Source organism: Musca autumnalis, unplaced genomic scaffold (genome assembly GCF_047663935.1).
Source record: "Musca autumnalis isolate F117 unplaced genomic scaffold, ASM4766393v1 scaffold_3, whole genome shotgun sequence".
In the NCBI taxonomy this organism is placed as follows: Eukaryota; Metazoa; Arthropoda; class Insecta; order Diptera; family Muscidae; genus Musca; species Musca autumnalis.
In genome coordinates, this window is record NW_027411866.1 from 211795670 (window position 1) to 211812435 (window position 16766).

Sequence of the window (16766 nt, forward strand, 5' to 3'; positions counted from 1 at the left end):
AAATTTGAAATTTACCATATCTATTCAGATTCCTTCCAAATTTTGCAGATGTATTTTTATGCTCAATATAAACATCGGGACGAAATTTTTAAGATCCAGCAGTTTCCAGTGACTTGTTGCCTCAAAAATTTGTCAAAGTGCTTTGTGGGGGAGGCACCGGAAGGAGTGGAGTGATCTGAAACTAACTTTGAGTAAAATATTACGAAGTCGAAATTTTTTAGCAAATCGGCAAATCCGTTCAAGAGTAATATAGCCTCCAACCACTACACACGGTGTCATACAGTTTTTTTTACTTTTCAGGCTATTTTGCAGGAAGTATGGACTTGCCCCTGATGAAACTTGTATCGTCGTGTGGGGGCAGTGAATACAAGTTGTTAAACCAAAAACCAGTAAGGAAAGGATCGTAGTCGGACGGAGCCGACCATATGATACACCACTGTGAATTTTTTAAACTGTAGGATGTATGGTAAAAACCAAAATTCCTTTGCAATTCCAGTTGAAAAAATTTAATAAAATTCTTTTGCGAGCACATCTACAACACTACACTGGTTAAGGAAAAAAAATTTGGTTTCAAATCTGTTCGCGTTCACAAAATTGGACGATGCGCGGAAAAGTTATAGCGGTTTTTATTCTCATATAAAGAACACATATTTAAAAATATCTTATTTGTTGTTATGAGAAAATTTATGCATAAATCGTTAACAGCATTCCATATCTATTCGTAGATGTTTAAATATTTCCTAAATTTATTATTATTTTCGCGGAAATACAACAAATAATAAACAAATATCAAAGTAAATCCAAATTGTCATGTCGCAGAGTCCGTACAAAGCCTTAGAAAATAAATTTACAAATATCTGCGGAATCTAGACAATGCGTAGAAAAATATGAAACCAAATTTTTTTAGATTGGCTACATAAATTGAATATTATAGCAACAACAAAACAGAACAACTAATTGTTGCAAAATATTTTTGAAAATATATTTATTAGTTTGATTCGAATAATTATAAAAAAAAATATTTAGAAGTTCTCCAACTAATGGGATTTTAGCGAAATAGGCAATAATAAATGTGTACTGCTAAAACTTCATCAAGAAATATGGTTTACAATCGTGAAGGTTTATTTTCTTACTGTGATAACTTATAAGGATAAGAAATTAAGAGTAATATTGATATTACAATCACTCAAAAAATTTGGAAATTCAAAAGTTTATTATTCCCGAATTAGTTCAAATCAGATGGAGCGCATCCCTTTTTGGATCCAGCGAATCAATCTCTTTCAAAATTTATGCATATTTCGATGTTCCACTCAGCGGCCAAAGTGTGTCGCCAGTTGCATCACACAATGCAAAAAACCTTACAACAAAACAAACATTGTTCCACAACATCCCATACGGGACAAGGGAGACTTCTCTCATATCAATGAGTGCACCCCAATTCATATTTAGCTCAATGATATGGGACCTACTGTTTATCGCCGAGTCCGAACGGCGTGTCCTAAGACACCACTTATAGAGAAGTTTTTCAAGGCTGAAATACTCAGGAAATGTCGCCAACATTACTGAGGGGTATTTTGCCACCGTTGAAAAATGTTTGGTGTTGCCTGGCCGGGGAATCGAACCACCGACCTTCTGCGTGCAAGGCGGGCGTGCATACCATTGCACCACGGTGGCAAAAAACCTTAATGTGGGTAAAAATCGCGCAATTTGCATACGATTTTGATGCGCCTTCGGTTTCGGTAGCAATCATCAAACATACGTCTATCTACACATATTTCAAATAGATTCTTCAAGAACCGCGGATGTGCCTCCACATTCTATTTTGCGTAAGATACCTATATCACTCGCATATCTCCGTAATTTATGACACGCGTTGCCGCAAATATTATAATCGCGTATAAAGGATTCCATTTACGTAAAAATTTTTAAAAAAAATTCATGGTTTAGTACTCGGATTTGTCAAAAATATATTTTTGCTGATTTTCCTATTTTCAGTGTATCTATATCTGCGGTATAAGTGGATGGATTCGATCGCGGAAGGGCGTACAAAAACTAAATTCACGCGGGGTTCAAAGGAAATTCAATAACACTTGTAAATTCTACACTCAAAAATTGTTTTTTTAAAAAAATTCACGCATCAAATTTTGGCCTTTAAAATCCAATTACTGGGATACTGTAAGGAGTACACTCATGAGATATACATTAAACGACGTAAAATCACGAGTTGTATAAACCTATTATGAGTATGGAATATTATCGAGATTCCGGCTTCAAAATGTCAGCATCAATTTTAGGTGGATGCAGTGGATATATCGAAAAATCATACACTAGTATCATGTTGCATATGGAGTATTTTGTGATTCTTTCTTTTGGCACAGGTCTAGTAGTAGTAATATTCTTTATTGTTTAATTTTTGAAATTTTACATTGCAATATAGATTTTTTTTAAGAATATATCGACACCTCCAAATAATAGTATGCTAAGTCTAAAAAGTGAGTTTTGCAGGAGAAGCTCTCAAAGTTTGGACATTTTTTTGAACTTCAGTACTATGCTAAGTCAATATTTGTTTATAACTTCTGTTCGGATTGAGCGATCATTACCAATATTAGACAGAATTTAAGTTAAAGGACGTTCGACACCTCCAAATAATAGTTTGCTAATTCTGAAAAGCGAGTTTTGAAGGACAAGCTCTAAAAGTTTGGAAATTTCTTTGACCTTCAGTACTATGCTAAGTAAATATTTGTTTATAACTTCTGTTCGGATTGTCCGATCATTACCAAAATTTGACAGAATTTAAGTTAAAGGACGTTAAATATAAAAATGTAAAGAACTTGAAAACATGCTAAGTCGACTTATCATACTATTGTTTGGAGGCGTCGATATAAATAAAAATATATTTAGGGACATTGACTTAGAGCCGTCTGTCATTTTCTGGCTAATTAGTAGTGATTTCAGTGTTGAATGTAAGTAACACTGTAACTAAAATGTAAGGTTAAGCCAGAAATCGGAAGTGAACATAAAAAAACTTGTTGGCTTCAACTTATTTTGACCCATTTTTCTACATTCATGCCAACACAGCTTCCAAGCAAATTAATTTTAATGGTCGGCATTATGGGATCTCTCCTAAAACACTTAATTTTAAAAAATTTCATTCATATTATATAGAACATGTTAACAGTTCGCGAGTTCTGAAAGGGTGAAACTCGGATTCATCGATTGTAAAACATTTTTGGTTTTTGTGCCTCATCAAAATAAGTGTTTTAGAAGCCAAGTATGTTTGGACGAAATTCGTTTCAGACAATTTGGAGTCGATTTAGCCATGACCGCCTGTCTGGTGCGCACGATAACTCTCGAACGGATCAACCGATTTGAACCAGATTTTGGGTATCGTAATATTTTGTCCAAGCTTAGTTTAAGTTCGAAGATAGGCCATATCGGCCCACTCCTCTGGGTACCTGCCATACGAATTACTTCTTCCAGATATAGATGGGGTTCGAATATGGACTATATCGGTGCACTCCTTCGGGTACCTCCCACACAAAATTGGGATAAAGTGAAGTTTAGGAGCTCCTATCGGATCGTTTCGAAATTTTTTTCAATAGGTTGTCCTTGCGGCTCCTTTTACGACGGTACAACTTTTTTCCTGCGCAAATTCATATTGGCCTGACTTTGCGCAGACTTTGCTCATCGCATTATTTCATCTAGTCATGTATCAGGTTGGACCTCCCACACAAAATTCAGAAAAAATGATGTTTATGAAATCCTCTTGCATCGTTTTGATTTTTTTCAGTAGGTTGTTCTAGCGGCATCATTTACAACGGTAAATTTTTTTCTGGAGCAAGCCAATGCCAATGGAATTGTTGTTGGCTGAGGGTATATCTCCGTCAGCTCACCTGACTGATACTTTCTTACTTGTTAGCTTTTCAGTTATTACATTTTGTGACCACTGAGAACATCATAAGTAAATTATAGCCAATTTAGGGCAAAAAGTTAGATATATAATTAAAATTGTTCCACAAACATTTCCATACGGGACAAGGGGGTGGGGGTGTCAGGGAGTGCACAAAAAAAAATCCTTAAAATACGTGAAATCGGGTGATACCGCTATATGGAGGCCATACCAAAACCTTGACCTATGTCCAACATTTTTTATGAGGAAGTTTCTGTGCCATTGGAAACCCGAAATGCCAAATTATAGGCAATTTCTGCCTACAAATGAAGAAAGATTCCTTAAAATACTTCAAATTGGGTGGCACCGCTATATGGGGGCTATAAGAAAAAATGCACCCATATTGGTTTTGGTTTCATAATTATGTATTGTCCTCCAAATCTGAAAAGTGTACAAAAATTTCAGTTCGACTGTGTTAAAAATGAGTTGGTAGAGTGGTAGGGGTAGGAACGAACGAATCGCAAGGAGTGAACCAATTGCAAGAAGCGAATGAATCGGTAGTATCGAACGAATCGCAAAGAGCGAACGAATCAGCAGAATCGAACAAATCGCAGGGCCGACGGCTGTTGTTAGATTCAAATGACTACGGACAGCGCCACACGTATTAACTTGTACTGCATTTAACACCAGCACTCGACAAATTTGATGGCGAAAACCCAACATCATATCGGTCTGGCTGTTCGACGTGAATGTAAATTATTCCAGAGCACAACTCAGTGATTGTGCGATGAAGTTTAAATTATGTATGCATGATGTTATAATAAAGTGGTTTTGTACAAGTTCATGCGGGGCGTAATATTAAAAAGGCGGTTGTGCAATATAGCGCTTTTTGACTCGAGAGAGAGGGTATATCTCTGTCGGCAAAGCCGACTGATACGTTTTTAATTGTTTTGGATCAGTCTCGATAGTCCTGATAGCGTATAAGTTGTCATCCTTACGTTGAACCGCGTGTAAATTGATTATTGTCGCCCAAAAAGAATGTCGGAAAGCTAATTTTTCCATCCCTATACCGACATAGCATTCCGTCATTCATTTCTGGTCTTCCATTATGAGTTTTAATTTACGTTTACTTGAAATGTTAATCATGAAACATAGCCTCCTCTTCTTAACCTATAACATTCTGACTGCATTACATATTTAAATTTATGAAATCATGCAGAAAAAGATGTTAAATATATATTAAATAAAAAATATTCTTTGTGCTGGCCAAAGTCCCCATTCTAAAATCAGAATAAAAACACAAAGAAGAGGAAAAAATTCAAAAACAACTATTTCCTTTTAAAATTGCATACAAATTTTCACAAAAATAACATAACAGAAATACAACTGCAATGATGAGCATTTTCCACACACACACACAAACAAAACCTTAAACTTGAACTAAATACGGTTTTTATTCACCACTCCAAAAATATAAAGCACAATGTGCTTAAAATGAGAATAAGAGAATAATAGAGAGCCACGGAGTTGTAGCTAAGGGAGTTTTGGTGCTCTTTGTTTGATTGTGATAGAAAATTCACCACTACCGCATGAAACTGAAACGAGAACATTTTTACGATGCTGTTGGTTATGTTGTCTCTCGTAAAACGAAGCTGACGAATACGGTGACCGGCTACACATACACACACACAGCCAAATGTGAAGTTCTACAACTTGATAGGGCAAAAAAGTAAATATGCCGAAGCATATCCTTAAGCAACGAAGGCAATGACAATTCAGTTAAATGTTGGATTTACAGATAAACGGACCGAAGCGGAAATTATAGACCAACCGTTAAACGAAATTAACAAAAAATATAACTAGGAAATTCAATTGACAAATCCAGTGCGCTAATAAAATAAACAACAAAATAAGCGATGCGACAAAACGCGCCAGTGTGTGTGTGTGTGTGTGAGCGTTAATTTTTGTTATAACGGAAATTGTGGGGTTTAAAAATGTGAAAAAATAAATTTTTTTGCTTTTTGTTTTGAGAATAATATTTTGTAAAATTTCTGTGTGTGTGAAACCAAGAAAGTGTTATATTGTTTGTGTCTAAAGCATCTTAACTTTTAAGTGATGTCGGCATTTCAAAGTCAGGTTTTAATGTTTTAAATCCACCGAGACATTGTCTAACGTTTGTAAAAGCTTTTCATTAACACCATCACCACTACCACAACACCGCACAACTTCCATTGCCCTGGCATACATCTTAATTGGAGTATTTGTTACTCCTACTCTTGTGCCGAGTCAGCAGCCAACCATCCAGCCAGGCAGTTAGGCAGCCGGCCTGTGTGTTTTGTGTGCGTGCCTGCCAACCAATGTTGCATTGAAAACCACTTCTAATGCATTTTATGTCAATTTGAGTTAATGTTTACATGCTGTTGTTTTAACATTCAACATTTTGCCTCTTGGAAACTTGCATGGTCCCGCAACATCTCCTCCACCACCACCACCTCCATTGGCTGCTATAAATCTACGAAATAGACAAACTTTGAAGGGTACCCTTTATTTTATGGTATTTGAAAAACAAAAAGTTAAAGGCAAAAGGAACCCTTACTAAATGGCATTGGAGTTGTATTAAAACCGCAACATATTGCCGCACATATATGAACAACAAAAACAACAACAGTAACAAAATAGAAACATGCATCTACATTAGCAGCAGACACGTTTAGACAATGATGAAACAGCAGCAGGAAAAACACCAGCATCAAAAGCAATGTTGTTGCTTGATTTTTTCAAGGAAATAATAACAACTACAACAACGTTAAAAGATAGACAGGAGGACTCCTGATGTGGATGATGATGTTGATGTTGCCGATGCTACTACTTCGGCTGCATAGCTAGCTCACAGTGTGGTGTGCTGAGGACAATGTTATTATGGCAAACATGCACATGTTGCCATTTTGCCTTGTTTGTGCAACGTAATACAATAGCAACAACAACAGGAACAACAACATCAACGATTTGGCATAAGCAATCAAGCCATAGTAGCAACACCGAACTTTAAAGGCCCCAAGGCTTTAATTCTTTAAAGTTGTTTTTTTTTGCTCCATTTGCCTGAGGAAACATAACATAACCTACTAAAAAAACTGGCAAGTCATGCCAAGGCACAAAACGAAAAAGACCAACAACAAAATATATTGAACATCTAAAATAAAAAAAAATCCCGGGAAAACCCAATTTGAATCCAACCCACCAAACAATAGCCCACTTCAATTTTTATTCCTGTTATTTCAACACCAAGGGGAACAAGAATTTGTTTTTTATTCTTTTCCCTCTCTTTTACTATGGTCCTGTATTGCATTTTTGCTTTAAACTAAACTAAAAACGAAACTAATTTTTTTTGTTCGGTTTTTTTAATATACTCCACGCTTGCTTGCCTGCCTTCGACTGCATTTCTATTGCAAATACGATCGGCAAAAGTTGTGTAAATCCCCAAAACGCCAAAAGAAAAAACCATAACAAAAAAGTAAAGAAATAAAAATAAAGTAACAAAAAAAAGAGAATATTGTTGCAACATTATTTTTACTTTCTGACAAGTGAAACGTCATAACAATACTTGCCTGCAACTACCCCTGTTACCACCAACCAACCAGCCAAACCAACTAAGGCCACTACTTGTTCTTCTTCTACTTCATCATCATCAGTTACGTATATCAACAGCCGTTTGCTGCAACAACAACACAAGCATAATGTCATCGTGGTGCCCTTCAGGATTAATCGCTTATTCAGCCATCGTTTTACTTTGTACTTCCGGTAAGTGAAAACTTCATCATCAACATCATAGTTGTCGTTTTAATTTTTTGTTGTTCGCTTTTTTGTGCAACCCAACAAATTCCCATTTCCATGTTCTTTTATAAAAGATTTTTGCCCTACCACCGCCACCACCAACATCATGGCCAACTCTTCATCGGTGCTTCTCTGCTCTACTCAACAATCCTCCAATTGACATCAACATTCGTTGATGGTGTCTTTGTATTCGCAGCACTAGACTTTTCTGCTCTTTTGTGTGGTGTTGGCTGGTGGTGATGCACATTTGATATGTTGATTGGGATAGAACGGTGAGAGTAAAGTGAAATCTTTGAAGAATACTGAGTCTAAAGTGTTTATTTTAAGGACATAATGTCATAATCAGGCACTTTGTTCCACTTCTGATAGAGGAGATAGTTTTATTTCCAAATTTTTATATGCTTCCCTAAGCTTAACGATGCTGACTCTATCGGCTGCTCAGATATCAAGTGATGATGTCCATATGCAGCGATGATTAAAGGCATTGATCATGATTTCTAATTATTGACAATTTCATTATTAAAATTATTTTCCGAAAAACCACAGAAAGCTAACGAAATTAAGCTTGCATATGGTATTTAACAAAAAAATATTTATATAATATATAATTTATATAATATTTATTATAAATGTACAATTTCCAAAATGAAAGTCATAGTTAATGACATTGAAAATATTCTTACGAAAAAACTAATTAAAAATTCGTTTTCTAAGTTCCTTAAAAATAAATTCTTTGTAAATGACTTTTTGTGATATTTCTAATATATGATGTTGAGTTTTACTAATGTTTACGATAAAAAGAAATCCAGCTGCCACCATCTGCCACCCCTTGTGTTATTCCCCTAATACCGCGCCTGTAAAATCGCCAAAATTCTGAAATTTGGGAGGTACGTTTATATGGGAGCTATACCTAAACGTGGACCTACATCAAAATACAAAATTACATCCAACTCGGTTAGAAAATCGGGCTAAAATCGTCAAAATACCGAATGTAGGGAGGTACGTTATGGGTGCTGTACCTAAACGTCGACCTACATTGAATATTTCTCGCAAGGTGGTATGTTGTTCCCTCAGAACACAAAATGCAAAATTGCAGCTAAATCGACTGAAAAATTTGGCTAAAATCGTCAAAATATAAAAAAATCGGGGGGTACGTTTATATGGGAGCTACAAGCAAATGTGGACCTACATCCATTAAATTTGTTGTTCTACCTTTTGGGCTCGTTATAAAACTATGTTTAAAATTTCGAGGCGTTAACTAGATTAGAACTATTTTTGGCACTCTTTCCATACAAGTGGGACCACTGTACTATATGTACGTTTTGGGTACATTATTTTTTTCTCAAAAATTGAGGGACATGCAACGGATCACTTTGAAATTTTTTGCAGAATGTGATAAAAACCTTATTAATGCGGTGAACTTTTTTTCGGTTATACATCCTCACAAGACCTAATCACTCGACAGCGGAATCCTATGAAAATGCATGTATGGTTAGGATGGTCATAGAGAAAATCTGATTAGAAACTCGTTTTGTCACAAAATAAAACGAACTAGGCCAAAAATTTTTGCATATTTTGACATATTTGCATAAAATAAGCATATGCAAAACCATATTCAAAGATATGTAGCCTATGAAACCCAACGAAATGTCTGAAATTTGGTATTAAGTCTTCGTTGGGGGTATAAAACTTTCCACTGAAATGTGTGGGTACGGGTCCACGTCTCCATATAACCCCCATAGTACGGTACCTCCCGATTTTCGGTATTTTGAAGGTTGTGGCCTTAATATTCCAGCGAAATGAACGCAATTTTCGACCTGAAATTTGTCGGTGTCGATCCCCGTTTTCATATAGCTCCCATAGAACAGTACCTCCCGATTTCCGGTATTTTGGAGGTTGTGGCCTCAATATCCCTCCGAAATGGCTGAAATTTAGTATTAAGTCTTCCTTGAGGGTATAAAACAATACATCTGAAATTTGTCGGTATAGGTCCAAGTCTTCATATAGCCAGCTTTCAAAGGTATCTCACGATTTCCTGTATTTTGAAACTTGTGTCCTCAATATCCCTCCGAAATGGCTGAAATTTAGTATTAAGTCTTCTTTGGGGGTATAAAACAACCCAACGGAAATTTGTCGGTATAGGTCCTATAGGTCATATAGCCCCCATAGAACTGTACCTTCCTATTAGCTTTATTTTGATGGTTGTGGTTATACATTGGGTGCCACCGTGGTGCAATGGTATGCACGCCCGCCTTGCACGCAAAGGTCGGGGGTTCGATTCCCCGACCAGACAATATCAAACATTTTCAACAGTGGCAAAATACCCCTCAGTAATGATGGCGACATTTCCTGAGTATTTCAGCCATGAAAAACTTCTCCACAAGTGGTGTCTTAAGACACGCCGTTCGGACTCAGCGATAAACAGTAGGTCCCATATCATTGAGCTAAATATGAATCGGGGTGCACTCATTGAAATGAGGAAGTCTCCCTTGTCCCGTATGGGATGTTGTGGAACAATGTTTTGTTTGTTTTTTGGTTATACATTTCTCTATTTTATTGACTTGTCTGAAGAGAAGTTTAAAAAGAAAAATTGTACACACAAAAATGTTGGTACCTATTACACTGTGACACAAAATAGAACTCAAAGTCTGGGGGGGTTGAAAATTCCATTTGGGGATGAAAGGCCTTGATTAGTATATTAAGAACCCAACAGTTTCTGAGATATCGCGTGATGAATTTTTTGATTTTTCCCCTATAATACTTGGGCAAATATCATATTTGGCGTTATTATAGCTTCGTGTTAAGAATACATGTCTTCAGTCAAATCGATTGGCGAATCTTTTTGTTGAATATTTGATTCTTCTAACTCAATTCCTTTCATATCCTTTTCGTCATTTATTTCTTGATCCGTAGTAGAAATACCACAAGATGATATTTTTCAACATCCAAATATTCTACAAAAATATTTTAGGTACGGTACTTTTTGGCAACTAATCAGTATTTTACCGTTTTCGTTGTCCGTTTGATGTTTACTCGGTCTTGGTTCTAATCAAGGTCTTTCATCCCAAACTCGAATTTTCTACCCCCAAAAATGCTGCTGCACAGCGTTGTGGAAATATTATGTTTTGCATATGCAAAATTTATGCACTTTGCATATGTCGTATGTTTCGATTGCAATTTAATCAGAAGCCAAAAATATTCCCAGTCCCAAAATTTGACATGAATCGGACCAAAAATACGGGTTGTCAAAAAATCCGCTGTCTAGTAATTACTGATAAGCACAGTAATGGTGTATCCGATTTGGCAGAATCTTTACAAATAGTAATATTCCTTCCAGACGTACATAAAGTTCCAATAAGGTCTACTAAATGGACTAAAGTCGCGTACCTCCCTCACAAAAGTACAGAATTTTCGCTTATGTGCAGTTTATGACCTGTCCAAGAATCGTTTTTATACCCTCAGCATTTATGCTAACGAGGGTATATACACTTTCATACGGGCAAAATGTGCCTCATCGGAATAATGGTTTTAGACCCCAAGCATGTTTGGACGAAATGTGTTTCAGACAATTTGGAGTCGATTGAGCAATGTCCGTCCGTCTGTCTGGCTGGCTGGAGCGCACGATAACTCTCGAACGGATCAACCGATTCGGTCCAAAATTTGGCTTTCGTAATATTTTGTCCAAACTTAGTTTAAGTTCGAAGATGGGTTATATCGGTCCACTCCTTCCGGTTCCTCCCCCACAAAAGTTCTTAAATGTTCGGAAAATTTGTACGTACGATAACTCTTGGAGGAATCAACCGATTTGGTCCATACTTTGTACATCGTAAAATTTCTACCAGACTTAGATAAGGTTCCAATATGGACTCAATCGGTCCACTCCTTCGGGTACCTCCCACACAAAATTTCGGATAAGTTCAGTTTAGGACCTGCTCTCGAATCGCTTTGATTTTTGTTTTAGCAACTTGTATTCGCTGCGCCCCATACGCAAGATAACTCTCGAACGAATCTGCCGATTGGGTCCAAAATTTGGCCTTAGTAATATTTTGTCCAAACTTACTTTAAGTTCGTAGATAAGCCATATCGGTCCACTCCTTCAGGTACCTCCCCCACAACATTTCAAAAATGTTCGGAAAAATTGTTCGTACGGTAATTTTTGAAGGGAGTGGCCGAATTGGTCCATTATTCACACATCCTAATATATCTACCAGATATAGATCAGGTTCAAATATGGACTATTTTTGTCCACTTCATCCAGTACCTCCCAAACAAAATTTCGGATAAGTTCACTTTAAGACCTGCTATCGAATCACTTTGATTTTTGTTGAAGCAACTTCTATTCGCTGCCTCAATTACGAAGGTAAAAGTTTTTTCAGGGGCAAATCTACACTTCTTGAGCAAACAGCCCGAAGGGTGTAAAAACCCCCTATGGCACCATATGTAGTGGCTGGAGATCCGTTTCCACAATGTCGGTCGATTCCTTTAAGTATTTCCTCCACAAAACTTTTGCTCTTTAATCCTAATCAACATTTTTGTCGTTTCATATGCCCAAAATTATTTAAAACCCTCTAAATACATGCGTTTTTAGGGAAAAAATTGTTTCAATATACATAGGCTGAGGGTATATCTCTTTCGGCCAAGCCGACTGATACTTTTTTACTTGTTAAATATTCAGCTAGTGTTTATTCACAGCGAAATATTGTTTTCGTGGGAAAGTTCATGCTTTCTGACAAAATGTTTCAAATGCTTTAAAAATCCTATAGTGATCAAAAATGGCTGGTTGGACTGACATTGGCCCAACATTTCAACATCGCATTTGTTCATTCCTTCAGGTATTTCCTTTGCAAGAGCTCTCCAGTTTTTTGCTTTAAAGTAAAACTACATATTGAGCACCACAAAAACATAATTCCTGATTTTTTACCAGAAATCTATCAAACATTTTTATTTTTTTTTATTTTATTCATCTGAAAAGTCACACCTTGAGGTTCTTTCGGAATTTTTGGTTGAAAAATATCGCATAATTTTCTGACAAATGACGACACGAAACACTGTTTTTACTGAAGAAATTTGCAGTGTCCATTCCAGCACGAACGGAATAAAGTTGATGGACCTAGATGTTTTGCTGGAAATAATAGCTAAATGGAGAGTCAAGTACAATTTTAAATTAATTTTGTTGTTTTGTTCTTCTTTATTGACGCCCAACTCGTGGCCATGTAACACGACCACTCTAACATCAACAGCCGAGGACAACAACAACATTGAATGCGAAGCGTACGTATCTGGTGAAGATCAGTTGGCACAGTTTACAAAACTTATCCAGGCAATGCGTTATGATGACAATCCCATGCGTTTTGTACTAGGCGATCCCAGAAACATAGAGATGTCTCTGTTGTGTATCAGTTTTGAACAACATCCATCGAGAATCACCCGGATTACGCAGCAAATTTGTGGATTGGCGTAAACAAGAACGTCAACTCCTTCGATCAAGCAAAGGCATTGACCAAAAATACATTTACGCACAAGTACGAGTGCAAGTAGCAAAGAAAAGAGAACGCAGACACATTTAACTGTATGAAAATGAGGGATGTAAAACAATAACAAAATTGTGATGATGTACTACAACAACCACACACAAAACATCAAGAAGAAAACGCACAAGCAAGAACAACAACGTTCGCACCCGTCAGCTCAAAATGTGCGTAGTCAGCTGATAAAATCAACGCTTGCTGTGTTTGTCGCGCATATTGTGTTTACAAGCAGTACCTCTCAACAATGCGAATAATAGAAGATCCCAGCAGAAAGAAGTTTAAGCAGGCAATTTGTGACAATTGTAACCGTGCACTTCCAGCTGAAGAGATACCCGCTGTGTTTGGACAACCTTAGCAGTCAATGGATTTGCAGTTGTTTTCGAAGACTTTAACAAATCATAGATTTTCCAACGAGTTTTACCAGGTTGTTTGGAGAACCAACAATTCGTGATGCAAAATAACTCAAGAAGGAGATTAGAGGAGTTTTACCAGCTTGTTTGGATATCCAACAAGACTTGCGCAGCTTTACTCCAGGGGGAGGTTTCGATGACAGTTTGCTATACCGTATGGACATGCAGTAACAACTCCATCTACACACCATTATTCCAGTATTATCGAGGACATACCCGATTCAACAACCCATAAAAATCATGCAGTTTACCGCAGCAGATTCAACAACTCATTGTTTCTGATGCTTAATCGGGACGATTGGAGCATCAGAAGGGGGAGACTGAAGCGGATCAACTTTTATTATTAGAATTTATCTTATGTACATATTTTATTTAAATACTTTACGTATACGTTTTCACTAATTCAATGAATATTACGAAACATATGCTTAAATATTTGAATTTAACAGCTAAAAATGCAACCATGTACATATTTTGTAAATAGTACAATTAATTACATCTTTGATATTAATACCATTTTGTACAACTAATACTATTCGCGTCTCATCCTAAGCACTTAAGTAAATCGAAATTTCAATAAAATCGCTCTCATTCTGTAGCTAGAGTTGAAGGCTTAACATCAATACCACGCTTGCCCAAGTTGATGGACCTAGATGTTTTGCTGGAAATAATAGCTAAATGGAGAGTCAAGTACAATTTTAAATTAATTTTGTTGTTTTGTTCTTCTTTACTATTTTTTTCTTAATTTTAAAAATTTGTTTATATAATTTTTCCTTTATATCAGTGTGTTATTTTACAAAAAAAAAATACAAAATTTAATTTTTAAACATTTGTTTTGTTGTTTTATTTAAGAATTTATCTTTAACTTCTTAAAAACTGCACCATTTTTCGATTTTGACAATGGTATTAAACTAACTAAATTGATGATCAAATAACTATAGATCGGGAACTGGGTATTCGACTGGGTACCAAATACTTAAGTGATATTTTCATCAGAAGATGAGAATAAGAAAGAGACTTTGAATTAGAGATATGACATGGCCAAAACTATCGCTGGCACAACAAACTTCATTCAGTAATATCGATACACTAATTGTTAAACCATTCTTTAAATCGCAAAATGAAGAAGTTTTTAAGATACATTCTTAAATAAAACAACAAAACAAATCTTAATAAATGCAGCTTATTATTATTATTATTTTTTTTTTTGGTAAAATAACATATTTTGCACAGTGGTATAAAAGAAACATTTTATTGAAACTTTTTAAAAAAGTTTTTAAGATACATTCTTAAATAAAACAACAAAACAAATCTTAACAAATGCAGCTTATTATTTATTTATTTTTTTTTTTTTTTTGGTAATATAACATATTTTGCACAGTGGTACAAAAGAAACATTTTATTGAAACTTTTTAAAAAATTTAGAAAAAATAGTAATAATTCGAATCCTACTATCAATAGGACTTACAATTTTGTGTAATTAGTCGTAGTTTAATAACAAAAATTCCAAAAAAAAATCAAAGAGTACAATCAATTAGAAATTAATTTTGAATATGAAATCGTGAAAACTGCATCCAAGCCCACTGTGCGAAATTGTTTTCTATTTTTTATTAGATAGCTGAAAAAAAATAAAAAAGACAAAAAAAATATTTATTTGGACCAATATTAAAGAAGTTGTGAGTATTTCTTTGCATATATGACATTTTCATGACGCCATATCTCAGGAACCTTTAGTAAAACAAGTAAGAAAAGCGTTAAGTTCGGTCGGGCCGAACTTTTTATACCCTCCACCACAAATTTCAGCCATTTCGGTGGATTAATGTGGCCACAACCTTCAAAATACCAAAATTCGGAAGGTACCGTTCTATAGGGGCTATATGATGGCTTGGACCTACACCTACAAATTTCTGGGGGAAAGTTTTATACGCCTAAAGAAGACTAAATACCAAATTTCAGCCATCTCGGGGCGATAATGAGGCTAAAACCTTCAAAATATCGAAAATCGGGAGATATCGTATTATGGGGGCTTATCAACACGTGGGCCTATATAAACATTTTATGGTAGAACTGTTTCTTAGCCTCTGGAAACACAAAATACAAAGTTACAACCGATTCTTTGGTCAACTGGGTCTAATATATTCAAAATATATTAAAATGACGCGTACTTTATAAGGGGCCTTATGTGGGGGCTATACCAAAACGTGAACCTATATAACCCAACTTTGGTAAGAATGTTTTCTGGCCTCTGAAGACCAAAATACCAAATTACAACCAATTCTGTGGTCAAATGGGTCTAATACATTCAAAATATATTAAAATGACGCGTACTTTATATGGGTCCTTATATGGGGGCTATACCAAAACGTGGACCTATATAACTCAGCTTTGGTAGGATTATTTTTTGGCCTCTGAAGACACAAAGTACCAAATTACAACCAATTCGGTGGTAAAATAGGTGGACCTACATAGCCCGCTTTCAATACCAAAAGTCCTACGTAAATATAACATATTTTCCCAACATTTCATCAACCTACGTCAATCCGTTTGGACGCTAGAGTGATTTCCACAGACGGACAGACGGACATGGCTATATCGATGTAGAATTCCACGCTGATCAAGAATATATATACTTTGTGGGGTCTACAATGGTTATTTCGAGTAGTTACAAACGTAGTGACAAACTTAATATACCCCCATCCTATGGTGGAGGGTATAAAAATCTGAAAATATACTTAAATGTTTTGTTGATGAGCAGCATCACCACTGCAAAAAAAAAGGGAATCAACAACCCCACTTTGAAAAAGTGTCCGATCACTCAGAATTCCCCATAGACATTTTTGCAACTATACAATTATTATGCAATTCACTCGAATCGAACATTTTCTAACCTTCAGCCAATTCGATTCCTGAATATGGCTTAAATTATGCGTTACTTTAAATGAGCTATAAACATTCTGCACCTTTTCGGATATTACTTACTTTTTTATACCCTCAGCCTTTAGGCTAAAGAGGGTATTTACACTTTGATGCGACCAAAAATGTGCCTCATCGAAATAATGGTTTAAGACCCCAAGTATGTTTGTACGATATCCGTTTCAGACAATTTTG

General features: G+C 35.9%; 1 protein-coding gene across 1 annotated transcript in view; it reads left to right on the top strand.

Annotated features, from left to right (window-relative positions):
* The first annotated feature begins 5666 nt into the window (after window positions 1–5666).
* The window catches only part of CARPA (Carbonic anhydrase-related protein A), a 134360-nt gene continuing 123260 nt past the window's right edge, over window positions 5667–16766 (top strand). Inside the window, exon 1 of the mRNA XM_073972906.1 lies at window positions 5667–7687. Within this exon, the coding sequence (XP_073829007.1) occupies window positions 7624–7687 (64 nt within the window). The 5' untranslated portion in view covers window positions 5667–7623. The remainder of the gene's footprint in view (window positions 7688–16766) is intronic.